This window comes from Brachypodium distachyon, chromosome 5, assembly GCF_000005505.3.
Source record: "Brachypodium distachyon strain Bd21 chromosome 5, Brachypodium_distachyon_v3.0, whole genome shotgun sequence".
NCBI lineage: Eukaryota > Viridiplantae > Streptophyta > Magnoliopsida > Poales > Poaceae > Brachypodium > Brachypodium distachyon.
In genome coordinates this window covers 21,469,391-21,494,333 of record NC_016135.3, presented here as the reverse complement: position 1 = coordinate 21,494,333, position 24,943 = coordinate 21,469,391, and the positions used below count along the sequence as shown (strand labels likewise).

The 24,943-nt window shown below is 46.1% G+C and overlaps 4 protein-coding genes across 12 annotated transcripts; 3 read left to right on the top strand and 1 right to left on the bottom strand.

Moving 5' to 3' along the window:
• The first annotated feature begins 5,874 nt into the window (after nt 1-5,874).
• LOC100831708 (L-ascorbate oxidase homolog) lies at nt 5,875-8,893 on the top strand. Its single transcript, XM_014895695.2, has 7 exons — nt 5,875-6,090; nt 6,191-6,300; nt 6,871-7,141; nt 7,247-7,349; nt 7,443-8,172; nt 8,254-8,332; nt 8,445-8,893. The coding sequence occupies exons 1-7, from the start codon at nt 5,956-5,958 to the stop codon at nt 8,667-8,669; spliced, it is 1,653 nt and encodes a 550-aa protein (XP_014751181.1). The 5' UTR covers nt 5,875-5,955; the 3' UTR covers nt 8,670-8,893.
• A 1,091-nt stretch (nt 8,894-9,984) lies between these two features.
• Nucleotides 9,985-13,480, top strand: LOC100831106 (GDSL esterase/lipase At5g55050). Its single transcript, XM_014895786.2, has 5 exons — nt 9,985-10,367; nt 12,050-12,186; nt 12,285-12,509; nt 12,606-12,873; nt 12,973-13,480. The coding sequence occupies exons 1-5, from the start codon at nt 10,058-10,060 to the stop codon at nt 13,191-13,193; spliced, it is 1,161 nt and encodes a 386-aa protein (XP_014751272.1). The 5' UTR covers nt 9,985-10,057; the 3' UTR covers nt 13,194-13,480.
• Nucleotides 13,481-13,678: 198 nt separating this feature from the next.
• Nucleotides 13,679-21,753, top strand: LOC100822088 (putative tRNA pseudouridine synthase Pus10). Of its 9 annotated transcripts, XM_014896047.2 has the most exons (16): nt 13,684-13,953; nt 14,693-15,045; nt 18,247-18,370; nt 18,453-18,567; nt 18,695-18,840; nt 18,933-19,004; nt 19,408-19,476; nt 19,569-19,649; nt 19,721-19,840; nt 19,931-20,005; nt 20,175-20,255; nt 20,402-20,515; nt 20,665-20,738; nt 20,846-20,906; nt 21,086-21,141; nt 21,314-21,753. In XM_014896047.2, exons 1-16 carry the CDS (start codon nt 13,837-13,839, stop codon nt 21,390-21,392), a joined length of 1,737 nt encoding a protein of 578 aa, XP_014751533.1. In that variant the 5' UTR covers nt 13,684-13,836; the 3' UTR covers nt 21,393-21,753. The 9 variants fall into 9 exon arrangements, 5 of the variants coding, with proteins under 5 accessions (XP_014751533.1, XP_014751535.1, XP_014751534.1 ...); XR_001404869.2 differs by lacking the exon at nt 21,314-21,753 and having other exon boundaries at nt 13,681-13,953; nt 20,402-20,511; XM_003580276.4 differs by lacking the exon at nt 20,402-20,515 and having other exon boundaries at nt 13,694-13,953.
• Nucleotides 21,754-21,964: 211 nt separating this feature from the next.
• On the bottom strand, nt 21,965-24,557 carry LOC100821166 (coiled-coil domain-containing protein 124). Its single transcript, XM_010241957.3, has 4 exons — nt 23,788-24,557; nt 22,668-22,787; nt 22,313-22,367; nt 21,965-22,231 (listed from the first exon to the last, which is right to left on the bottom strand). The coding sequence occupies exons 1-3, from the start codon at nt 24,352-24,354 to the stop codon at nt 22,356-22,358; spliced, it is 699 nt and encodes a 232-aa protein (XP_010240259.1). The 5' UTR covers nt 24,355-24,557; the 3' UTR covers nt 21,965-22,231; nt 22,313-22,355.
• Nucleotides 24,558-24,943: the final 386 nt, after the last annotated feature.

Here is a 24,943-nt window from a genome sequence, read left to right as displayed (position 1 = left end):
GAAAACAGTTTTTACCCTAGGTGATTAGGGTTTCTCTACTCCGCCGGCGACTCTGTCTCCGGCGTCGAGTCCTACTGGTGTTATCTATCCGACCTCTGAAGTTTCCTTGCTGCCGGTTCTCGGGCTGATAAAGGGGACGGCTTTATTCGTCTGCCCGGCCTTGGTCCCTGGCGCTCGGAGTTCTAGGATTTGGAAAGATCGATCTACGTTTGCGTTTGTGTTGCTGTTTCGGCGTCTGGCATGGCGGCGTCTTCAAGTACGACGGGGAAGGAGCAGGCTGGCGTGGATCTAGCCAAAGCGATGGATAATTTGGTCTTGCGCGAGGGGGAGTTGGATGACGTGCTCATCAACGATGAGGAAGTCGCTCAGATGGAGAAGGAAGCCCGATGGCTTGCCCTGGCAAGGGTCCATACCACCAAACCCTTCAGCTTGACTGCTTTTTACGAGAAGATGCGTGTGACCTGGGGGTTGGCATATGACATCGATCCCCTGGAGATTGATGACAATCTGTTTCTGTTCAAATTCTCGTGCCTGGGTGACTGGAAGAAGGTCATGCTCCAGGGGCCTGGCTGTTTCGGGGATACATGGTTGTGGTGGAAGACTATGATGAGAAGACGGACATGGCCTCGATCCAACTGAATCGAGTTGGTTTGGGCACAAATTCACAAGATCCCAGTACTCTATCGACGTGAATCAGTTGTGGATCAATTGACTCGGCGCATAGGGCGTGTGATAAGTATTGATCTGAATCCGCCGAAGTGGTTTGAAGGGGATTATGTGCGGGTTAGAGCGAGTATTGATGTCAGAGAACCGCTGATCCGTTTTGTGCCGCTAAAGGTCCGTGATGAGCGCCACCACTTAGAAGTCAAGTATGAAAAGATGAAAAAGATGGGATTTTTTTGTGAAATTTGTGGCGAGTTAGGCCACGACAGGGATGAATGCGGAGATGGTGTCCATGATGAGAGTGCAAAGCAGTATGGAACTGGATGATAGCCAAACAACGTGTTGCACCGACGAGCGTTTCCTTTGGCGCCAGAGCTCCTTTCTCTGGGCGCAGGGGAGGCGGACATACTCAGGGTCAGGAACGTGCGCATGGTGGCAGCTAGAGGGAGAATGTCGCTGTGTCAATGAAAAGATCTTCTGATGATGCAGATCTGGACAAGCAGGAGGACCTGGCGGATACAGCCTCTAGTCCAATTAAAGGTGCTAATCAGGTTAATGCTACTGAGTCACCATCTGTTACCAGGAAGCTTAATATGGATATCGACACTAATGTTCCCAAGGATTATGATGCTGATATGGATGACGGCAGTGTTGTCCCACCGGCGAAAGATGCTATTCCTCCTCCCCCACCAGCTTACGTCTCGCCAAAGGACCATAAGAGAAGCAGGAAGGGTGCTTCCCCTAATAAGGCGATTTCTAATGGATCGGTGGCCTCCACGGCAGAGGACCGCCGGGCGCAATGAGTATCTTGAGCTGGAACTGTTGCGGTATTGGCAACGACGCGACAGTTCGAGAGTTCCGCATTTTGGTGCGACGGTTTGCCCCCTCGGTGCTCTGTCTTCAAGAAACTCAAGGTTGCAACACAAGGGCTCAGAATCTTGCTTTTACTTTAGGTTTTCAACATAGTTTTGCTGTTAGTAGTAATGGTCGGAGTGGTGGACTTGCTATGTACTGGAATAATGGTATTGCAATGGAGTTAATTCACTATTCGCAGTACCATATTGATATGATCGTCCGCTCGGGGAATGAGGATCCCTGGCGGCTCACATGCTTGTATGGAGAGGCGCGTGTGCATGAAAGGCATAAGACTTGGGAATTGCTCCGCTTCCTCCGGAGTGAATCCAATCTTCCTTGGACATGTGCTGGAGATTTCAATGAGGTGTTAAGCCAAGATGAACATTTTGGAGTTGGTGAGCGGGACTCTGGTCAGATGGCGGGTTTTCGCGAGGCTGTCGATGTTTGTGGTCTCTGTGATCTAGGCTTTAATGGCAATATTTGGACTTCTGAAAAGAGAGTCTGGGGTGGATCATTTACCCGTGTTCGGCTGGATCGGGCGCTTGCCTCAACTTCCTGGTGGATGATGTTCCCTTTCGCTGCGGTGTTTCATTTGACAGCAGTGAAGTCAGATCATTGCCGTATTCTTCTCAAGATTAGAGAGCCTCGGCAAGGTAGTCAGGCGCTCTGACCGGTGTTTCCGCTATGAGAAGATTTGGGAGACCCATGAGAAGTTTGGGGAGTTCATGAAGCAAAAGTGGCTCAAATCAGCTCCTGGTTTGTCCATGGCTGACCTACACTTGAAGCTTAAGAGAAGGTCCAGTGACCTTGTTGCATGGGGGAATGAGGTTTTCGGCCAAGTTCGCAAGAAGACGCGTGAGCTCCTGGCAGAATTAGAAAGGCTGCGAGCGCTTCCTGAGCGTGTTGGTCCAACAGAGGAGGAGAAATCTATTGTTGATACTCTCACTATTTGGAATCACAGGGAGGAGATCATGTGGCGACAAAGATCCCGTGTTCAGTGGCTCGCCGAGGGAGTTCGTAACACCAGATTTTTCCATCAGCGAGCTAGCGGGAGGAGGAAAAAGAACCAGATTGAGCTACTTGCTCTCCCGGACGGATCCACAACAAATGACCACCTCATTATGGCCCAGCATACGGTAGACTTTTACAGAAACTGTATACTTCTGAAGGGGTGTCTGGTATGGAGGAGGTTCTGCGCACTGTACCACGTAAGGTGTCAGTGTCAATGAACGAAATGCTCGAAAGACCATATACAGCTGAGGAAGTAAAGAACGCTTTATTTCAGATGTTCCCGACTAAGGCGCCTGGGCCTGGTAGCTTCCCAGCACACCTTTTTCAGCGTCATTGGGACTTATGTGGACCGGATGTCACAACAGTTGTATTAAGTATTCCCAACGGGACTGAAGATCCTCATGAAGCTAATCAAACTTTGCTCGTTCTTATCCCCAAAGTGGCAGGTGCTTCTTCTCTTGTTCAATTTCGCCCTATAAGTCTGTGTAATGTTATCCTGAAAATTGTTTCGAAGGTCCAAGCTAATAGATTGAAGGAGATCTTACTGGAGATTATTTCTGAGGAACAGTCGGCCTTTGTCCCGGGGCGGCTTATAACTGATAATATCATAACGGCTTACGAGTGATTACACTTCATGAAGAAGCGCAGAGCAAATAATTCACAAAATAATTCACAGTTCTGTGCATTAAAGCTGGACATGATGAAGGCATATGATCGTGTTGAATGGGTCTAGTTGCGAGCTATTATGCTGAAGCTTGGCTTCAGCATGCGTTGGGTGGACTCCATTATGAAGATTGTTTCGTCGGTCACCTTTTCTGTTCTGTTTAATGGAGAAAGGACGGAAGTATTTCAACCGAGCAGGGGTATTCGACAGGGTGATCCGATCTCACCGTACTTGTTTTTGCTAGCAGCTGAAGGTCTGTCTTGCCTTCTTAGGAGCAGGGGGAACTCTGAATTTTTGGCGGACGTCGTTGTGGCGCCTAATGCACCCCCGGTCAATCATCTTCTATTCGCAGATGACAGCTTGCTATTTGCAAAAGCTGTGGAGGGAGCTGAGGCTATTTCTGATGTGATCCAAGCCTATTGTCAAGCTTCAGGCCAACGAGTGAATAGACAGAAGAGCTCTATTTTTTTTCAGTAAAGGCTGCCCTAATGATACTCGACAAGCTATGAAGGATCTCCTCCAAGTCCCGAATGAATCGCTTGCAGCCAAATATCTTGGGATGCCGACTGATGTAGGTAACTCGAAAAATGGTGCATTTAAATATTTGAAAGACCGTGTTTGGGGGAAAGTTAAGGGCTGGATGGAGGAAACCTTATCCTTCGGGGGAAAGGAAGTTTTAATTAAATCGGTCGCCCAAGCTGTCCCTACATATTCTATGGCATGTTTAGCTTCCCCGTGGTCTGTGTCTGAAGATTAACTCCATGATTAGGAGCTTTTGGTGGGGAAGCAAGAATGGGAAGCGGAAGACCCATCGGGTCTCTTGGGACACAATGACTTTGCCAAAGTATATGAGAGGATTGGGATTCAGAGACATTGAGCTTTTTAACTTATCTCTCCTGACCAGGCAAGCATGGAGAGTTCTCGCGAGCCCCAACACCTTGAGTGCCCGGATTTTACGAGCTGTTTACTTTCCCAACTCCAGCTTAATGAGGGCGGAATTAGGGAAACGCCCTTCACAGATCTGGCGGGCGATCCTTGAGGGAAGAGATGTGATGAAGCTTGGTGCTATTCGGCAAATTAGAGATGGAAAGACAACTTTTGTTTGGCAAGACAATTGGCTCCCTCGGGACGAACGTCAATCACCATACCTTGCCCTGTCAGACGATCCTCCTACCCGGGTTTCAGAGTTGATCGATCCAACTGAATGCAGCTGGGATGTGGCGAAGCTCAATGCCCATTTTCTTCCGATGGATGTGGAGGCTATACGAAGGATCCCTATTAGCACTATTAATTATGGAGATTTCTGGGCATGGCACTTCGAGAGGTCTGGTGTTTTTTCTGTAAGATCTTGCTACCGGATGCTTGTTTCAACAAGGAAAGTTCGTGAGGATTGGCTTGAAAAGAGGCCGGCATCAAGCTCGGATCAAGCTAGCAAAGCATGGACGAGGCTCTGGAAAACCAAGGTACCATCAAAAGTCCGTGTCTTTGCGTGGCGTCTTGCTCAGCAGTCACTACCGACATGTGATGTTCTCAATCATAGACATATGGCCGACTCCCTAGTGTGCGCAATTTGTCGCTCTGCTTCGGATTCTTGGCGGCACTCCTTGATCGAATGCACCATGGCGAGGTGCGTATGGGCTTTGTCAGATGAACTGCTCGCTGAGCATGTTTGTGCATCGGTCTGTCCAGACGCAAAGGAGTGGCTTTTCCATCTTCTGGAAACGGTATCGCATTGTGAATTCACTGAGATTCTGTTGACACTATGGGCAATTTGGTCCGCTTACCGGAAAGCCATCCATGAAGGCATCTACCAAAGTCCAGTTTCGGTTAATGGTTTTGTTGCCAACCTGCTATCTGAACTAGAGGTGGTTCAGGTAGGTAACCCGTCTCCCTCTAAGCAAGCTGCTCCGGTTGCGGCCCACTGGATCCCTCCTCCAGCAGGTTTCCTCAAGTTCAATGTTGATGGTGGTGTCGCGAAGACGCAGAATAAAGGGGCTTCGGCGGTGGTCTGCCGTGATCTCCAAGGTGTGCATCTTGGTTCATCCGCTCGAATCTTTGATGCTATTACAGACCCGCCAACATTGGAAGCTCTCGCTTGCTGCGAGGCTCTGGCGCTGGCCAAGGATCTTAATGCCGACAAGCTGTATATTGCTTCTGATGCTGCTGAAGTCGTCAAGGGGATTATTAGTGGAACCCGTTGCTCTTATAGTGCCATTCTCCGCGAAATTGCTGTTCGGAGCAGGGAGTTTAAGGATGTAATTTTTGCTTTTGAGAGTAGGAGGTCGAATTGTGGCTCATACTTTAGTCCGGAGTTCGTTATCACTTCAACACGGTAGGCATGTGTGGCTGATTAAGCCTTGGAACAATGTTGTACCCATGTCTCTGAATTAATAAAGCCTTGTGTTTTCCTAAAAAAAATGCAACAACATGCTCACCTCTCAAAAAAATAAAATAAAAATGTAACAACCTTCTCTCCTCTAAAAAGAATGCAACAACCTGCTCACCATAACAGATTTATATTCGTTTAAAAAATAATACTAATAACAGATTTATATTTCGATTAGCTCAAAAAACAGATTAATATCTTGAGATCCCAACAAATCTCCATCTATTCGACGCGCGAGAAAGCCATCTATAAATACCCGCGCGGCCATCTCCAACCCCTCTCCCGCGGAGCCATCTTTACTTTGCGCCATCTCCTCTCCAGCCGCCGTTGCTCTTCTCGACGCCATCGATCTCTTCTCCTGCCCTTGGAGTTCGAGATGGCGGCGGCACAGCTAGTCGTCCTTGCGTGCATCAGTGCCTTCTTCCTCCCCGCGCAGGCAGAAGCTCCTTACAGATTCATCAACTGGGAGGTCACCTATGGCAACATCAACCCGCTAGGAGTTCGGCAACAGGTACAGATAAAGCAAAGCGCTACGTACGCTGGTTTGCTCCAGCAAGCAACATCCATACGGCATGCATCTGATACTACGGCGTCTGTGTTTTTCTCTCCAGGGTATTCTGATCAACGGGCAGTTTCCGGGGCCAGAGATCGAGTGCCAGACAAACGATAATCTGATCATCAACGTGCACAACCGATTGCCGGAGCCGTTCCTGCTTTCATGGCAAGTTTAATTAGCTTACTAAACCTTCTTCAGTGTTGCACAAGTACTATCTGTTGTAATCTTTCTGTATTTTTTTGCCAGTTTGCCTTGCTTAAAACCTTCTTAGAAGTTGTACGTTACGCCAGTTCGATCTGTATCGATTATTTCTGTTTTTATTTTCAGATTAGCTTACTCAAACTTTCGTAATGACACGTTACTTTAATCTGCATTAATTAATTTATTATGTCGTCCAGAACCAAAGATCATCAATAAATTTAAAGCGGTCCTAAAATTAGGGGAAGTTTTTGTTTAAATTTCAGTTTGCGTGTGATAGTGTTTGTGAAGCGCCATCTTGTTTTGCTTTCAATCTACTAGTACCATACTTGTGTAGATAGCGTTTCCCGGTACTTCATTTCTCTTGTGTAAATATACTTTTTGGATTGACCGCAAAGCTCCGCAACTCATCTACCTTGACATATTTGTCAGCAAGTCAGTGAACAAAGTTAGATCTGCGTAATTCATTTAAGTTCGTACCCATCTATGCAAGTGCAACACTAATGAACACGTACGATACGATGTGCGACACATCAGGAACGGGTTCCAGCACAGGAAGAACTCGTGGCAGGACGGCATGCCGGGCACCAACTGCCCGATCCCGGCTGGCAAGAACTACACCTACCACATGCAGGCCAAGGACCAGATCGGCAGCTTCTTCTACTTCCCGTCGCTCGCCTTCCACAAGGCGGCCGGCGGCTTCGGCGCCATCCGCATCCACAGCCGCCCCCGGATCCCCGTCCCCTTCCCCCCGCCGGCCGCCGAGTACAACATGCTCATCGGCGACTGGTACAACACCGGCCACAAGGTATATATCGCGGCTTCTACGATTGCATCACACATTGGCACCTTGTACGAATGTGGTTATAAATAGTTTCCCTGATATCGTTTCGGTTTTTCTGTTGATTATTAGGCTCTTCAAGCAATGCTGGACAGCGGAAAGCAGCTGCCTTCCCCTAGTGGCATCCTGATCAACGGCAAGGGTCCCAAGCGTACAAGCTTCACGGTGGAACATGGTGATTGATTGATACCGACAAGCCCTTTTTATTTGTCGCAAGCAAAATGATCAGAGTATCTTAACAAGTTCTCTTCTTCTCCTCTGGTTTCAGGGAAGACGTACAGGCTGCGCATCTCCAACGTGGGCCTGGGGAGCACGCTGGGCTTCGCGATCCAGGGCCACAACGCGACCCTCGTTGAGGTGGAAGGCACACACACGGTCCAGAACACGTACAGCTCCCTCGACGTCCACGCCGGCCAGTCGCTCTCCGTGCTTTTCACCGCCAGCCGCCCTGCCAGGGACTACCACATCGTCGTCTCCACCCGCTTCACCAACCACAGCCTCGCCTCCACCGCCGTGCTGCACTACGCGGGCTCAAAGCTCCACGCCGCCGCCTCCGGCCCACAGCCCACTTTGCCCGCCAGCGACGTCGACTCGGCCCTCCGCCAGGCCCGATCCGTCCGGACGAACCTGACGGCGAGCGGGCCGCGGCCCAACCCGCAGGGCTCGTACCACTACGGGAAGATCAACGTGAGCCGCACCATCAGGCTGGCCAACTCTGCGGGGCCCGGCAAGCGGAGGTACGCCGTGAACGGCGTGTCGTACGTGGACGCCGACACGCCGCTCAAGCTGGCCGACTACTACAACATCAGCGGCGTGTTCCACATGGGCGGCATCCCGGACGCGCCCGCCGCGGCCGGCGAACACGGGAAGACGGCGCTGAAGAAGGCCACGGCCGTCATGGACTCTGATCACCGCTCCTTCGTCGAGGTCGTGTTCGAGAACAGCGAGGACGCCGTCCAGAGCTGGCATCTCGATGGGTACAACTTCTTCGTCGCCGGGTACGTGCACCTCCATCGTCCTGTTCTCTGTTACAGCAATCATGTTGGATAATACTGTGATCACATTCTTGGTTCTTGTAGGATGGACAAGGGAGCGTGGAGTGAGAAGAGCAGGAAAGGCTACAATCTCGAGGACGCGGTCGCGCGCAGCACGGTGCAGGTAAGAGTTGTCCTTCTTTCCTTCTGGCTAGCGAAATCGATTCACAGGTTATTGGAGTACTACTTATGTTATTCACTTTTTTGTTGTTGCTGTTGCTGTTTGCTCTACGAAGGTATATCCGAGAGCGTGGACGGCGATATTCATCGCGCTGGACAACGTGGGCATGTGGAACGTGAGGTCGCAGGACTGGGCGCGCAGGTACCTGGGCCAGCAGTTCTACCTCCGGGTGTACACGCCCACGCACTCCCTGCGCGACGAGCAACCCATCCCAGCCAACGCCATCCTCTGCGGCCGTGCTGCCAACAGAAGCCGCCACGGCCCCCTCTCCCAATACTAAGCTGCCGCGCCCTGGAAGAATTAATGATGATCCAAAGTGTACCGTAGTTTAGGAGTACTGCTAGTGGTGAGTAGAGTAGGAGTATTGTGTGCAAGTTCAGCAAGTCGAAGACTTGTTTATACTTCATTTAATTGTGGAATCGTACCAGCTTTCTGGCCTGACGGCCTCGTTATACAGAGTTACGGACTACACAGTGGTCTTAGTCTTTTGAGTTCAGATATACAGTCTTGTCGAGTTTCTGGCCAAAATGGCCTCAGTATAATCAAGTGCATGCAATCTGTGTGATATCTGTGATCTATCCGTGATGCGACTGTTTTACCTGGGTTTACCACGCCTATCGCCTATGATTCCTAAGTTAACCATTTCTTAGCCCTTTATATCAACATCCAGACTAAAAAGCATTTTACTGAAATTACATATTCGAGGATGCAATTGTAGGCTTCGTAGCTAGTTCTTGATTTGGGATGTCACTGTCCATGCAAAGTATAGAAAACTGCAATGATCGGTATCAACACTCGCGTTTGCCGCTGCACAACAGACGAATTTGCAGAAACGACGAGCTGGTGTTCTGGAGTGCTCTTCGTAATTTCCAAATGCAGTTCCCCTGAGAAAGTAATAAACATAAGACGCGCATCGCGATTTTTGCACCGCCGACAGCAACTTACGCCCGAACCGTTAAAAAAAAGCATTTACGTGCCAGATTCACAGCTTGCTTTTTTACGCGCAAGCAGTTTTCTTCCTGACGAAAGGATGCATGCAGTGATGCAGGGACCTCAGTATTTTCTATACTTACGTACTCAGATACGCCAGTAAACAGGAAGCTAAGCTAGCTACGAGACGTCGCGTCTCGGTCTCGATCGTTTCTTGTAGTATCTACATGCTCATCTTCTGGAACCACAATAAGGACACCGGCTTGCAACAGAGCATGGACTGAAGATCCAAGCCTGGATTTCCTTTTCCGCTCGTAAGCAGCCCAAAGTCCTTCACCGAATGACCATCATGCATACGCTGGCAGAAGGAGACCCTTCAATTCAGTCCAATACGTCCCTTGGAGCTAGCCAATGGCAAGTTGCCAATTGCAACTGAAGCTGCAGTACTTGGTTGGCCGTTTTACAATAATCAGTGGCGACTGAGAAACACAGGCAGCAGGGAGAATAATTAACCGGGTTCTGCATTACATAACAGAACAAAACCGCATATCCTACTGCGGCGAGGGGTTCGAAGATACCCCCTGGCCGCGCGCGCGCATGTGTCATGTTCTCCGGGGCTCCGGTCTATATATAAACACCCACATGCCAATCTCAAATGAGGGCGCTCATATATAGGATATATACCCCGCGCGCGCTGAAATTGAAGAGGCCGGGCGGCAGATACGGGAGAAGGCTCCAATGGCGAGTCGTCGTCCTAGCTGGGCGTTGGCGCTCGTCGCGCTGTGCTTGTCGTTCGAGCTAGCGCTGCAGGAGAAGGGCAAGGGTAAGAAGGAGGATGACAACAACGGCGGCGGCGGCGGCGGCGGGGAGACCCTCGTGCCGGCCATCTTCGTGTTCGGGGACTCCACGGTGGATGTCGGCAACAACAACTTCCTGCCCAGGTGCAACGACATATGCAGGGCCAATTACCCGCGCTATGGCGTCGACTACCCCTCGCAGAATGCCACCGGCCGGTTCAGCAATGGCTACAACCTGGCGGATTACGTAGGTACGTCATGTGTTACTGATCAATTAATTCGCTGATTCTGTTTTCATAGAGACTAGTACCTGCTAGTTTTGGGTATTTGTTAGAGGGGTTCAATTCGCTCATTCTGAACGAAAACAAGTGCATTCCGTGATAACGTCTATGCATGGTGCATGGTATCTTTTGTTTTTTTTAACGAAGAAAACAAATCTGTAGTATCGCCAACGACAAATTGAGGAATTGAAATTTTCACACCAGGACACTTGGCCTTTAATTGAAGAGAGCTTTACTAGAATCGGACATGGTTTACAATCAAAATGCAATGAGGAAATAACATGAGACTGCGGATCCCTTTTCTTTTTCTTGAGACAAGCAGACCTCTTTTCCTGGCGAACGAACTGAAAGCTGCTGTCCTTTCAGTCACGGGGTGACGATGAAGGCGCTGGGCGCCAAAACATTTCAGGACTTGAGGCTTGAGCTAGAGCATGACTAGACGACAGAAAAGTGAAAACCTCCGACATCACAAAGAGAACACGGTGTCGAACACGGTGTCAAGGGGGCGCAGAAACAGTTTTTTGACTTTTTCAGGGGAGAGCAAAGAGGACACACCCGCTTATATGCTACGCAAAGTAAGCAGAACATTAGTAGCACATCAGGCTAATAGACAGCCTCGATAACATTCGTGCGTTGGGTAATTAGCTAGAGGCGCAAGCTGTCAAAAGAAAAAACAGAGAGCTAGAGGTGCAAATCCGAATCGTTGTGACCTTGAGATAGATTTCGTTTTATTTAAAACGGTTTTGCTATACCTAAGTTGTCTGATTTTTAGTTAGAGATAAGTTAATTTCTCAGCCGTTGGATGTTATTTGTGCTTTAAGATTCGAAATGGATGATGAAAAAAGAAGATCTAAATATTAATCCAATGATTCTGATTCATCAACTTAGATTTAAGCTTTTATTTAAAAATCAACTTAGATATAGCCACAACCTTTCTCACCGTAATTTTCTTTAGTTGTGACCTTGTCAATCTTCTTTTTATTATTTTTACCGAAGTTATAAGCTGAACCTACGTGTTAAGATGACGTAGTTGTTGAATTGGCGGACAACTCGACCATGTAATTGCTGCAAGGGGTTTAAGGCTGGTTACTTTGTATATTTCTACCAAATTTGATCAAGTTTTGTAAAAATCTACCACTTAGAGCCATGTGTTTGACATCATGTGGTACAATTTCACAAAGAAACTGATGGAAATTTACAGAATTTGGTAGAATATACCATAAATTTATGTTGACACAAAATATACCCTCGTGTCAATCAATTCAGCCGGTGCCCCTGACGATAAAGTATATGAGTTGTCTACGCAGTAAGCTCAGCCAAAAAAACAAGACAACTATAAGCCTATAAGCGATGATCGGTCACAACTAAAAGGTAAAATAGGAAAGAAATTTGAATAGGGTAAAAGCTACAACAAAGGTTTTTTTTTTGAGGAACATGCAGGAACACTGCCTTTTCATTAAGAAGAGGACAATAAATATTTACAGGAAAAGCTACAAGAAAGTTACAACTTGAAGACAATTTTTTATGAAGTTCAACTATTCACATATACCCAACCCACACATCTGGTTGCAATTTGACAATATTAATCATCAAGCAAGTAAGAATGCACGATAATGGACTAAGCCCCCCTCCTTTACTGTTGCGGTGAACAGCTAAACTTCTTGGTTTCCCGGAGAGTCCACCAGCTTTGAAATCCTTGTCGGAGGAGGGCATTATTGAACAGATGAAAAAAGGCATCAACTATGCATCAGGAGGATCAGGGCTGCGGAATCATACGGGGCACGACCTGGTAGACACGCCGGCTTGAATTTGTTTTACGCTAACTGAATTGGTCAATGTACTCATATACGTGCATATTCACTAGCTTGATTGGCTTTCTTAATGCAGTGTGGGCAAGTATGTACCATGGCCGACCAACTCGAGATGTTCACTTCAAACGTCCAAAAGATGGGGAAGGAGGACTCGTCCGAACTCATCTCCAGGTCACTATTCTTCATCAGCGTTGGCAGCAATGACTTGTTCGAGTACGCGAATGATTCCAAACCACGCCATAACCGCAACGACACTGAGTTCTTGAAAGGCCTTGTCGACCTTTACAAAAGCTACCTGCAGGTGCGATTGCTATGCATATATATGTCTGGTTATCTATCTATATATTTGCTGCAAAAATGACATGATTGTTCCCCTGCTGCTGCAATGTCCTTTCAGGAGTTGTACGAAGTCGGGGCGAGAAAGTTCAGCGTGGTGAGCCCTTCGCTGGTGGGGTGTTGCCCGATACAGAGGGTGCTCGGGAATCAGAGGAATGATACCGACGGGTTAGGCTGCTTCGGCACGGCAAATAACCTCTCCAGGCAGCTGTACCCTATGATGCTGTCGATGCTCCAGAACATTGATCTCCAAGGCATGAACTACTCCATCGCCGATTCGGTCGGGATGACCGAACTCGTCTTCGAAGGCGTCATCCCGCCTGGCATGAGTAATTAAGCGAAATCCTCCCGACCATATATAAACCCCAGCATTAGTCAGTAACTTATTGCGATTTTTTTTATGCCGACGTGGCATTCTTTTTTTGCAGACCTGACGGTGGTGGACACGGCATGCTGTGGCGGTTCAGGGCCGTTGCAAGTGGACAAGTGCAACTCCACGGCTACGCTCTGTCCGAACCGCGACAACTACCTGTTTTGGGACGGCTTCCACGCGACGGACGTTGCGTCGTCCGGCGCGGCCAAGATGCTCTGCAGCGACGAGGGCTCGTTTGTTCACCCGATAAACATTACGAAGCTGGCGACGCTGTAGCCGTGAAGACATAAAAAAACCCTGACCACGTGGTACTACGTTTACATGCTTTGGTTGTCGACATCCTTTCTTATCAATAACTCCGGAATAAGTAGTAGGTTGAGACTACAGGTGTGACATTTGGGAGATGTGGTTATAGAGGCAGGATTGTCACGTACGTCTGACGAATTTCGTGTATGGGCGTGCTTCTCGTCCGAGATCGTTGTGTTGTACTACGTACGATTTATTTTACCATCGCGTGTTGCTTGTCCCAAAACAGACTTTCAAGCATGTTACGATTGTACGAATGACTCATGATTGTAATTGCTGGAAAACTGCAAGTTGCGTCCTATTGCCTCTCTGTCAGGAACTCAGGATTCAGGATCAGGAGAGAACTGCAAGTCGCGTCCTGTTGCCTCTCTGTCAGGAACTCAGGATTCAGCATCGGGAGAGTTCAGATACTTCAGCTGTAACGCAAGAGAGGCCTAAAAAAAATTCAGGATCAGGACCGTCCAGTTGCGATTGTATGCTTGTTTGGTTTTCAGCAGGTTCGGGCGTTCGGCATATAGGCGGGCTGTACAAAGCAAAAACACTCCTCTCAGTTGTCGTCTCGCTCCTCTGTACGCGGGGGATTAGCTAGGGTTTAACGGACCGCGAGAGCACCATGACGGCCACAACCGCAGCGGCGGAGGTGGATGCGGAGGTCAGGGGCATCCTAGAGCGGGTCGCGGCGGACTCCTTCCCACCGCTCCACGCCGTCCACCACCTCCTCTCCGTCGGGGTTCGTCTCCTTACCCATCTTGTTTCCCCCTGTCTCCCCGAGCTACGGCATAGCTCTGCCTTTCGATTATAAGGAAGTAGCCAAAACATAATTTTACAGATTATAGTTGTGCTTAAGCAGCAATAGTAGTGGAAGTCCCCCTTGGGAATACAGCGTAGTTACTTTTTTGGTCGGCGATGAAACTTAGCTACTTGAAGCAAAGTAGAAGAAAAATCCCCAAATTGGTCATTTTGTGTTTGGTAGATGTCTTATCTAATCAAATCTGTTATTCCTCTGCACCATCGCAAAAATGCTGCGCAAGCTTTGGTGCTGAATCCGCACTCTTCTCATGTTCACGGTTTGGTACTTGGTTTACCTCCCCCAACATAGATTTAATCTCAGATGAGCATTTCCTAAATACGGGGTTGATTGTTTCAGCAACTTTGCTAAGTTATTTGGTTGCATGTAGATGGGTGGGGATTGAATTCCGAGAATTGTGTGCCCCTCTTGATCTGGCTTGTAGAGATGTAAGGAGGAATATAGGAACACTAAGGAACTTCTGTACTGTGTTTAGTATATAGTGAAGCAGATTGTGATATTTGTTGGCTCGAGTGTGAAAGAATGCTGAAGCGGTTGATTAGCCATGTAGATATTTCTGTCCAGTTGCTCTTCAGTTTGTCGCATTGTCCGTGTGACCTGCCTGTTAATACATACGCCCACAACTGGAGAAGAAAATATCAACATTTTTGTCATGTTGCAGGTTTGCGTGCCATGCACCTTTCGCATGTTTGGAGCATTCAGCCATGTCTGCTCATGCACGTCTCTTACGGCATCAGTTTTGCATTCATTTCTTGAAGATCATGATGATTCAGCAAAAGGTGGGCCTTGCTCATGTTTGTCAACGGATGAGGCATGCTGCTCTGTTTGCTTTGGAGTATTGCTACCCACCTGCCATCAAGATGATGGTGTAGTATCGTTCAATGGCATTTCTCCTATCGACAGAATTACTTCAATGGTATTTCAAGCAGTCCAAAGAGAGAGTTATCAACTTGATGAGTTTTTTCTTGAAATTTCACTGCCTGCAGTTGTAGCAGCTAATGAACGTGCCATCAGGTAACCATCTCTTCTTGAAATTCTCTGCCTCAGTTTTGTCTGCACCACCTTTGATTCATGGACAGCGCTACACAGCGGCGTGCCCCACGTACGCTTAGCGTACGGCGCCCTCGCGAGGTGGACGGCTTTATTCGCACGCGCAGGGGCGCCTGGCTTTCTCGCACGCGCGGGCGCCCAGCAGCCCGGCTCGCACCTGACAGCAGCGCAAAACCCCAGCAATACGCACAGGCGAACAGCCCAGAAGGAAGCAGTACGCAGCTCGGTCGATTCTTCCTACGATCGTTCGATTCTCACAGTGTGCATATCACGTAAGCCCGTTAGAAAACATCCTAGGACCCAGCTGTCCAACTTATATTCTTTTTTTTTGGCAACTTCAATTTATATTCAACACCCCCTAAAAAAAACTTATATTTGACAGAAATTTACACCGATGCAAAAAAAAAATCCATTACTCTCTCTGTCCAACAAAAGATGTCTCAAGTTTGTCAAATTTTGGATGTATCTAGACATGACTTACTGTATAGATGCATTCAAATTTAGTCAAAGTTGAGACATCCTTTGTTGGAAGGAGGGAGTACATTACTACCAGTGCACATCTCATCTCTAAAAAGGCATCGGATCACATTCATTTCTCTCACACTTTCTTCGTTAAAAAAACTCCCTTAAAGATGATCTACACAATTATGGTCAAATAAGGTGGCCACAAATAGTAAGAATGTGACAATTGAGCAATGGTAAACGCATGGCAAAATAGGATTAGGTAAGCCGGTCACTTAGGATAACAGATGTGTTGAGCAATGATAAAACACATGTCAACTAAGATCAAATAAGCTGGTCACTAAGAGTAAAAAATGTGGCAATATAGCAATGGTAAAACACATTACAAATATGATCAAATAATCGGGTCACTAAATGTAAAAAATCATGACAATTATGATCCACATCATGGCAATTATGACCAAACAACATGGCAATTAGGACCAGAGAACATGGCAACTAGGACCGGAGAACATGGCAACTAGGTAGTACAAGACAAGTTGGCATGGCAACTATGATCCAACATCATGGCAATTATGACCAGATAACATCGCAACAATGTAGTACAAAACAAGTTACTAGTGCACGACATGGCAAGTATGATCCAACATCATGTAAATTATGATCAGACAACATGGCAAGTGGTATAAAATAAGCTGGTCACTTAGGGTACAAATTTTGGCAATTGAGCAACAGTAAAACACATGACAAATAGGGTCAAATTGGGTAGGCTAAAAAATCATGGCAATTGTAACCCAACATTATGGCAATTATGCCCAGACAATATGGCAACTAGGATCTACAATATGACAGCTAGGCAATACACTACATGGTAGTTAGTAGTGCATGACATGACAACTATGATCCAACATGGCAATTATGACCAGATAACATGACAACTAGGACCAGAGAACATGGCAACTAGGTTGTACACGACAAGTTAATAGTGCACGACATGGCAAGTATGACCCAACATTATGACAATTATGACCAGACAACATGGCAACTAGGATCAAATAAATTGGTCACTTAGGGTAAAAATGTAGCAATTGAGCAATGGTAAAACACATGACAAATATGGTGAAATAAGCTATGCAGGATTAGGATCGACAACATGACAACTAGGCAATACACAACATGATATTGAGTAGTGCACAACATGGCAACTATGACCTAACATCATGGCAATTATGATTAAAAAGCATGGTAGCTAGGACCAGACAACCCGACAAGCAGGTTGTACACGACATGCATGGTATTTAGTACACAACATCATGGCAACTATGACACGACATCATGGCAACTAGGTAGTATTACATGACATTAGGATAAAATAAAATGGTCATTAGGCTAGAAAAATACGGCAAGTGAGCAATGGTATACAACATGTCAATTAAGATCAAATAATCTGATCACAATTGTTTCGACACGTAACTTTTGAAGATAACTTTTTCAACACGAGAAAGACATTCACGGATATGAATTGGAAGTACAAAAAAGAACTTTCTACTGCAGGAGTTCCTACAATCATGACAGTCATGACCTTTTGCCACGATGACAAGCTGATCAAGCACTGTATGACCTCACAAAAATCATAAACATGCAACAATGGTATGCATCTACATGTATAAAATAATCTGAGAGGCCTCATAATCTGAAGACTACGGAAACCAACCAGAGATCTCAACCTACAATGATATGCAAGCTCTTATGGGTGCGACAAAACGTCAAACACCTTGTGTGCACTAGGAATATGGTGTCTGTTTTCCACAGGAAGTCCAGCAGGGGAGGTCCATGTCGTTGACGACGGACTCGACGTGCTGCAGGTATGGTTGCAGTACCGTTTCCAGTCATGCCGGCGCATGCACATGTGCCTTCTGCCGCCGCGGCCTGCTCCGGCCGCGCCGCTGTGCCATGCACTGCCCCCGCGCCGTTCGCCGCCGCCGCACCCCGTGCCCTGCTCCGGCCCCGCGCCCTTCGCCGCCGCCACCCCCTGCTACAGCCCCGCGGGCTTCGCCGCCGCCGCGCATGCACTGCGCCGCAGCCTCCTCTGCCCTGCTCCCTGTACCCCGCTGTGCCCTACTCCGCGCCGCTGCCGCAGTCTGCTCTGTTGCCGTGATTTGGGACCGCCGCGGTGGTCGGGATTTGGGGAGGAGAAGCGCAGAGAGAGAGAGAGGGAATACCATCGGGAGGAAAGAAGATGGGAGAGAGAGAGGCAGAGGCGATCTCAAGAGCATCGACAGAGAGCGGGGAAGAAAAAAGATAAGACGGTAGGACACGCGCCGTACTGGAAGACCAAGTGGGGCACGTGCCCCACTTAGAATCTCCGTTGATTCATATATGTGGTAGTTCATAGAGTGCACTATATAGTCTATATTAACCATATAGAAAAAAAAACTGTTTGGTCTCAAACTCTCAATTACATAGATGTTGATATTTGACACAGCCAATATAAGAAAATCTACAGCTTTGTTTAACTAGCAAACATTTCACAGAAGTGAGCTAACATCTGGTCTCCGTGGATACTAAATAATTAGTACAATGTAAGACTAGGTCTTGCCTGTGCCTGTCCGTACATGGATTTGTTTTATGGGTTTACTTCTAATCTCCCGTGTTATTATACTTAACATGGATTTGTTTTATGGGTTTTCTCCCTCTTAATAGGTTACATATGAAAGAAAAATATGGCAACGAAAATTGGTTCAAGGACAAAATATTTTCTCAACAAACCATGTCAGTGAAGGAAGCCCTGAGACTATTGTTAGTGCCATCACTCGAGAAGAAACTGGTAAGTAGTCCTGTGACTGCCTGTTGCGTGGAGTAATGGTGATAGCATCTCCTAGAAGTGACAATACCTTGACTACATGCAGGATGTTAAACATGGTAACAATTCATTTCGAATTCGCTTAACATATACTCACGACGATGCTTCACGGAAGCTCAAAAGTTTATTGCCAAATGACCGTAATCGTAAAAGAAAAACAGGTAAGGCCGTACTGCAAAAACTGAGTGAATTTCTTGATGGGTGGCCATTTTCTAACTAGCTAATTTAATTATCCTTCTGTATGCATCTACTCTCATTCATACTCTGATTTTTGTGACGTTTTAACAGAGTCAAGAGAAGGAACTGATACTAGAAGGAATTCAACATATGAAGATAACCAGATATTAAGTGAAACAGATTCATTCATCCACAAGACCCTTGAGTGTATTCAAGATCAGGAGTTCTGTAGTTTATTTCAGCTCCCTCCTGAAAAGGTGCCAATATTCTGCTATAAGATCGATTTACCCAAGATATTGTCCATGTATTTTGCTGATTTTCAGATTGACTTACTTAATCCCCCCTTCAGGTGTTCAAACCTTGCCATCTTGTAATATCCTGCCTAAGATCGCCCATATATATTGGTGGAAGATACTTGAAGGTATGCTTACAAGAATGTCAATTGCAGTAGAATGCACATTTTTATTGTCAGTAAGGACTAATTTTCCTGATAGCAAAGTTTTTATGAATTGCTTTCTTAATCACTGCTTTCTCGAAGAATTACTTCATCTAGATTTATGTATTTCTGCAAAGTCGCTGTCCAACCTTATTAAAGGTGGTACAAAAAATTCCAACTCTTAGTTTATATGAATAGTTAAAAAAATCCACTGTGTCCAAATCAAGTATATTTAATTAAAAAAAGAGAAGAAAGTACTTTTGTACCATAATATCAATTTTATGTCACTTCGTATGTGCCTCTCTATGCATACTATATCCATGTTTGCTGTTCAGTTGATATTCAGAACAGGTTATGAATCCCTCATGATACTATTCCCCATTGTCAGCTTTCAAGAAATGTGAGTCAGTCATGTTGGATAATTGATGATGAAAGAATGGGGGAAGCATCAGTTGAGGTAAAACACACTACCTCCCTCTCTCTGTCTCAAGAGGCAAGTCCAACCCAAGAAAGAGAAGGACAGCTGAACACCACTGCACCCTTTTGTAGGAGATAATTGGAGAGGATGTACGTACCATCTGCAGAGGTGATGGCTGCAAATTTCATGCTGCTGGAAGAGAAGATATCGATGTAATGTTGTAGGTTGGACTTTGGAACTGTGTTAGTTGGTATTTGCTATGCTTAATGTCTCATGTCCACAGGTACGGATGCTTGGATCTGGTCGTCCGTTTCTAATTGAAGTATTGAATGCGCGATCTATTCCATCTGCAATTGAAGTTGAACAAATTGCTGAGAAGATTAATAGCTCCGAAAAGAAATATGTAAGAAATCAAATTGATACTGGAATGCATTGCAGAGTTTTAGTTGCACACATATTGCATATGATGTGCTTATGACTCGGTATTTTGTAGGTCAGAGTTAGGAATCTGAAGTTGGTAGACCGTGAAATATGGTCCATGATGCGGGAAGGAGAAGCGGAGAAGCAGGTACACTATTCAGTCGATGACAGTATTACTATACGATACTGTCAGTTGTTCTTGTCTTTCTCACTGTTTGGTCGCATTACATTATTGCCTTAAGCCAGCACGTTGCCTTCTCTTGCAAAAAAGACCTTATCCTTGTCTGATTATGAAGGCTTACTCTTTCGGTGTGCAGAAGCAGTATGCCGCCCTCATATGGACTTCTAGATCTCTGACGGATGTTGACCTGCAGAAAATTTCGGGTGTTAATGATATGGTATGACATATTTTCGTGCTACAAAACTAACAGAGTGCTGTTTGATTATATTCTTCGTTGTTTTATCGTTTAAGTTGGGTTTCACATGTGACTTTGTTGCAGTAGGCTTCGGGTCATTTTGATCTAAGCAAGTAGTATCGATGCAGGCAGCGGGGAATAAGCCTGTGAAGATACGATACGAACTTAGCCTTGATTTCCTTTTGTCTTCTGTCCCAGGATTGATGTTCTTCCTGAGCACATCCATGCATTTGTTCAGGCAGGTAGTTTGTCATGAGTATGTGGCAAATTGGTTGGGACTTAGATCTGAATTTATTCAACTTTCTTTATGTTGATATCTTGCTACTCGCATACTAAGCCATCATTCCCTATATAGTGCACATGGTGACATCTTGTCTTACCTGCCATGTAGGAAATTGTGCAAAATACCCCGATAAGGGTTCTTCATCGAAGAAGCCCATTAGAGCGGAAACGGATAATACATTGGTGAGAGTTGATACTGATTCCAGCTTTTGTGATCCATTTCATTGTTTTTGTGAAAATCCACTTTATATGTCATTCTTCTGAGAAATGGCAATTCATCTGTCTGTCAGGATGGAGATTGAGAAAGTTGAGGGAAGCTCCAATTACTATTTGTTGCATCTATGCACTCAGGTACCATCTTGCCAGTTTTAGTACGTTATTTGTTCCTTGTGTATGCCCAAATGCGTGGGAAAATTCTACTTTTGCTAGATACGTCTGTAAATATAGTTGTAGAATAATTCATCAAATATAAAGTTTGTATTTTCTATAGTTTGCTGTTTCCTGTGTGATGAACTACAGTGTGTTTACAGGCTGGAACATACATTAAGGAGTTTGTGCACGGCGATCTTGGACGCACACATCCTAGGTATCCATTCTCCTTGTTGTCAGATATATCCAGTGCCCTAATTGTGCTTATGCAAATTAATCTCTGAATGTTTCCTTTCAAGCTCCATTCACCTGTAGGAAAACTAATAATTAAACCGAGGACCTTGAAGTATATTTTCAATTTCTAATCTGCTTGTTTACATGACTTGCAGTATTGGTGCCATATTAGGTTGCAGAGCCGAGATACTGCAACTCGATGTCACTGACGTTAAGATGGACTTACTGCAGTAGTATGCAGTAGTATGCTGCTGCTACATTATATCATTCGCCACAACTACTGTTTGTAGAGAAGGCGTACTGATAAACCAAGATTCTTGCAGAAGAAGTGCTCTGATAGAAAGTGCGCGAAGGATGATTAATTACTCTCCTCATCGAGCGTGTAAAGTATGTCAATTGGAAAATGTAGACCAAGGCAAAGAGCAGCAATTTTGAGAACAAAAACTGAGGAATTAATCCATTCAACTCCAATGCAACCTTATTTTCGTTCGTTAACTTTGCAGTCTCGTCACAGATGTAGCTTGTGATCTCGCCTAAAACAGGTTAGTTTTGAAGCTGACGGCCAGTGTCCAATCTATGCCTCCATTTTGGTTTATTATGCTTTGTTTCCGACGTGTTGTATTATTAAACATCAACATCAAGGTTTACACCAAACTAGTGCAAAAGCTACTCCGAACGGTATGGGATCTACCGTTTTTAGGTGAAAGCTGGTTTGTCTCTTAATTATCTTGTTTCATCACATTGTCGCTTTTCCATTGAAATCGCAATGATCAGATTGAGAACTCGCAAAGGATTACAGAAACATGGACAAAGAAATGGTTACCATGTATCAGCCATGGTTCCAAATTGCTGATTGTTAAAAATTCAGGCACTGACATGCCCCCTTAACATATCTAAATACAACGGAAACCGGGACAAATTCTCTAATCGAAAGCATGAAGCCTCACAATATACATTGCATCAATCAGTTGATTATTAGCCAAAAAAGTGAAATCTTTGGTTCAAGCTCCTCCACATATTTCAGTCCATGAACAATGATATCGATGCAGTTGCCGTTCAGATCCTTTGGATGCCTGCGTGTTAAGGGCAAATTATTGTTCCATCGAAGTTGACAGCAGTAACCTGTACTACCCATCTAAGACATGAAAACATACCTTGGAAATTCTACGGTTCCATTAGGAAACTACGAATGCTTCATCACTCAGCTGCCTGCACAATAATAATTAGTCAGAACTCTGGCAAGATAAGACCATAACTTCTGCCATCCAAGTTAAATTACAGGAATTTTTCCAAAATTATCATTGTGGGATTAATCGTTGCCAATGGAAACTGTTTATGCCCTATTATGAAGCTGCATTCTCTTTCAAGTTTCTTTTGTCGGTGGCAGTGATAGATCATCACGAGTCCTTTGTGAACAACAATAAGATAACAGAATTTAAAAATCTAGTGCAGAAATAAGAATTTTATTAGCAACAAAGCATGCATCACATAAAATTTATTTGTGCAAACCTTGTTAAGAGGGTTGTCTGGGGATTTCTTCCATAGCTTCCATATCATGTCCTTGTACTGTTTCAGTGTCAGGCCTGGCTTTTCTTCCTTCAGCCTAGGGAGTTCTGCCTCTTCAAATGCCTGCCATAAAGATAATGGAGGTGTATTTAAGCAATGGATGACTGGATGTCATAACGACCTTGCAACTTCCAACCATAGCATACAGAAGTAAAACTAAAATGTCTTGTGCAAAGTAATATATCTCATCTTTTTTTTGCGGGGAGTAATATGTCTCATCTAATTTTGGATCTTGTGAAGTAACATGGTAGAGTGCAAAACTTTTTTATAAGTGAGATGATTAAAAATCATAACCAATCTGATGGATTTGTGTTTGAAGTAAAGCGGCCGCAAAATCATAATAAGACTAAATGCATTGCTACACATAAAGAGTGTGCAGAACTCTCTTTTAAGTGAAATATTATAAACCATTACCAACCAGATCAATCTGCATTTCAATTAAAAGCAACCGCAATATCGTGATAATACTAATTACATTGCTACACACAAATGGCCCTCCTTTATCTGTAATTCCAACTGGCTGATCATCCTCTCGGACGGGCTACTGATCATTGCCTTGGTAGACAATTTGTGACCAACTAAACCAAACAGATGAGACCCTTCCTTAGACGAATTTCTCATTTTACTTCATAGCCTATGGGGTGTTAGCATACAACCAATAACTGCAACACAAGGTACTACACTTACTATGTTCAGAGAACAGTGAGCTCTCCAAAATCAGATACCAGTTCAGCTCATCGTCTCTTAAAAAATTATGCCAATTTGATTGGTCATATCACTAATTGCACTCATGGAACGTCCAAACTATTGCAAATAAGAAACACAGGGCATACCAGCACAGCTAGTTAGAGAAGTCAGCTACTGTCGAGCGTTCTCACAATCCATATCCAAACAATACATATCATGATCAGCAAACCATGTGTATTGAGCGATATGACCATAGCACGGTTGCTCCTAGCACATTTTTTTTTCTTTGTGATTAAGTATATATCAGACAAATTTCACACTTTGCAGCAGTTGAGTTAACAAATCTAAACTTTGGTCAAGTACTGAAATGTACTACCTTGAAGGATGCCTTGAGGCGACGCTCGGGGTGCCTGTCAGCAGGTAAGGCTGCTTCTGAGTCAACGATTGACATCCGAACGATGGCCTCGTCGACTGACGACGCCTCGATAATGGAGTCGTCCCTGTTGGTGTTGGCGACAAGGATAGTGCGCTCGTACTCCTCCTCCTCGGCGGTGCGCGCGGCGCGCTTCTTGGCTGCCTCGGCCTCGCGCTCCAGGCGCAGCCGCTCCTCCTCGCGGCGGCGCACGAGCTCAGCCTCCGTGACCTTGGGAGCCGGGGCGGCGACGCGGGCGGCCTTGCGGGCGTCGGTCTTGGACGGGGCCGAGGCGGCGGCGGCCTCCGCCTCGGCGAGGCGGCGGTTCTCGGCCTTGCGGGCGGCGGCCTCGGCGCGCTTCTCGGCCTCCTCCTCTTTGCGGCGCGCGGCGCGGGACTTGGACCCCTCGGCCTCGCGCCAGTACTCTTCCTCCTTGGCGCGCTCGGCGCGCTGGCGGCGGTCGGACTCCTCGGCGGAGCGGCGCTCGCGGGCGGCCTCCGCCTTCGAGTTGACGCCCATCTTCTTCGGCATCGCGTGAATATTTGCGTCGATCGGCGGTGTGGCGAGGGAATTGGGGACGGAAACTGAAGCCTGCGTGGATTGGGATTTTGGGGAAGGAAGCTGGCCTAGGGTACGGGTGTGGAAGGTTATAGACGGAAACTGTGTGCGTGTTTTCCTATCAGAAGAATCTTCCCGGTACGAAACGCCTTCCGGAGTCTTCGCGTTGCACGACTGATATGTGGACGCACAGGAGGTAAAATACCTGAGGCTGAGAAAGATGGATACAACCACGGCGCTACCGCCGACCTGACAGCATGAGATCCTTTTCTCTGACGGCATGAGATCCTTTCCTTATCCTAACGGAGTAAAGTCTATTTTAAACCTCCGTTTTGCAGAGGTAGTGACACATGAATCTTAATCTTTTGATTCTTGAAATTGGCACCCACATTTTCAATCCCAGTAGTCATTCTCGACTTTTTGGCACCAAGACATTGTTTGGGTGCAGGATTGCTGACGTGGCCGGCATTTCTGACATTGAGCCTGTGCTCCGTCGGCGAGATCATTTTCCAGCTAAACCGTCTAGGCTCCCCGATCCAACCTCATACCGTTGTGCCGTTTT

What these genes read in the sequence shown, in the direction of transcription:
- LOC100831708 (XM_014895695.2), top strand. Translation starts at nt 5,956, where the DNA reads ATGGCGGCGGCACAGCTAGTCGTCCTTGCGTGCATCAGTGCCTTCTTC. An exon ending in TACAACTTCTTCGTCGCCGG is followed by an intron (nt 8,173 to 8,253) that starts GTACGTGCACCT and finishes TGGTTCTTGTAG; the next exon opens with GATGGACAAGGGAGCGTGGA. An exon ending in TCGCGCGCAGCACGGTGCAG is followed by an intron (nt 8,333 to 8,444) that starts GTAAGAGTTGTC and finishes TGCTCTACGAAG; the next exon opens with GTATATCCGAGAGCGTGGAC.
- LOC100822088 (XM_014896047.2), top strand. Translation starts at nt 13,837, where the DNA reads ATGACGGCCACAACCGCAGCGGCGGAGGTGGATGCGGAGGTCAGGGGC. An exon ending in TAATCGTAAAAGAAAAACAG is followed by an intron (nt 18,568 to 18,694) that starts GTAAGGCCGTAC and finishes ACGTTTTAACAG; the next exon opens with AGTCAAGAGAAGGAACTGAT. An exon ending in AAGGAGAAGCGGAGAAGCAG is followed by an intron (nt 20,006 to 20,174) that starts GTACACTATTCA and finishes TTCGGTGTGCAG; the next exon opens with AAGCAGTATGCCGCCCTCAT.
- LOC100821166 (XM_010241957.3), bottom strand. Translation starts at nt 24,354, where the DNA reads ATGCCGAAGAAGATGGGCGTCAACTCGAAGGCGGAGGCCGCCCGCGAG. An exon ending in GCCTCAAGGCATCCTTCAAG is followed by an intron (nt 22,788 to 23,787) that starts GTAGTACATTTC and finishes TCTTTATGGCAG; the next exon opens with GCATTTGAAGAGGCAGAACT.
- LOC100831106 (XM_014895786.2), top strand. Translation starts at nt 10,058, where the DNA reads ATGGCGAGTCGTCGTCCTAGCTGGGCGTTGGCGCTCGTCGCGCTGTGC. An exon ending in ATCATACGGGGCACGACCTG is followed by an intron (nt 12,187 to 12,284) that starts GTAGACACGCCG and finishes TTCTTAATGCAG; the next exon opens with TGTGGGCAAGTATGTACCAT. An exon ending in CGTCATCCCGCCTGGCATGA is followed by an intron (nt 12,874 to 12,972) that starts GTAATTAAGCGA and finishes CTTTTTTTGCAG; the next exon opens with ACCTGACGGTGGTGGACACG.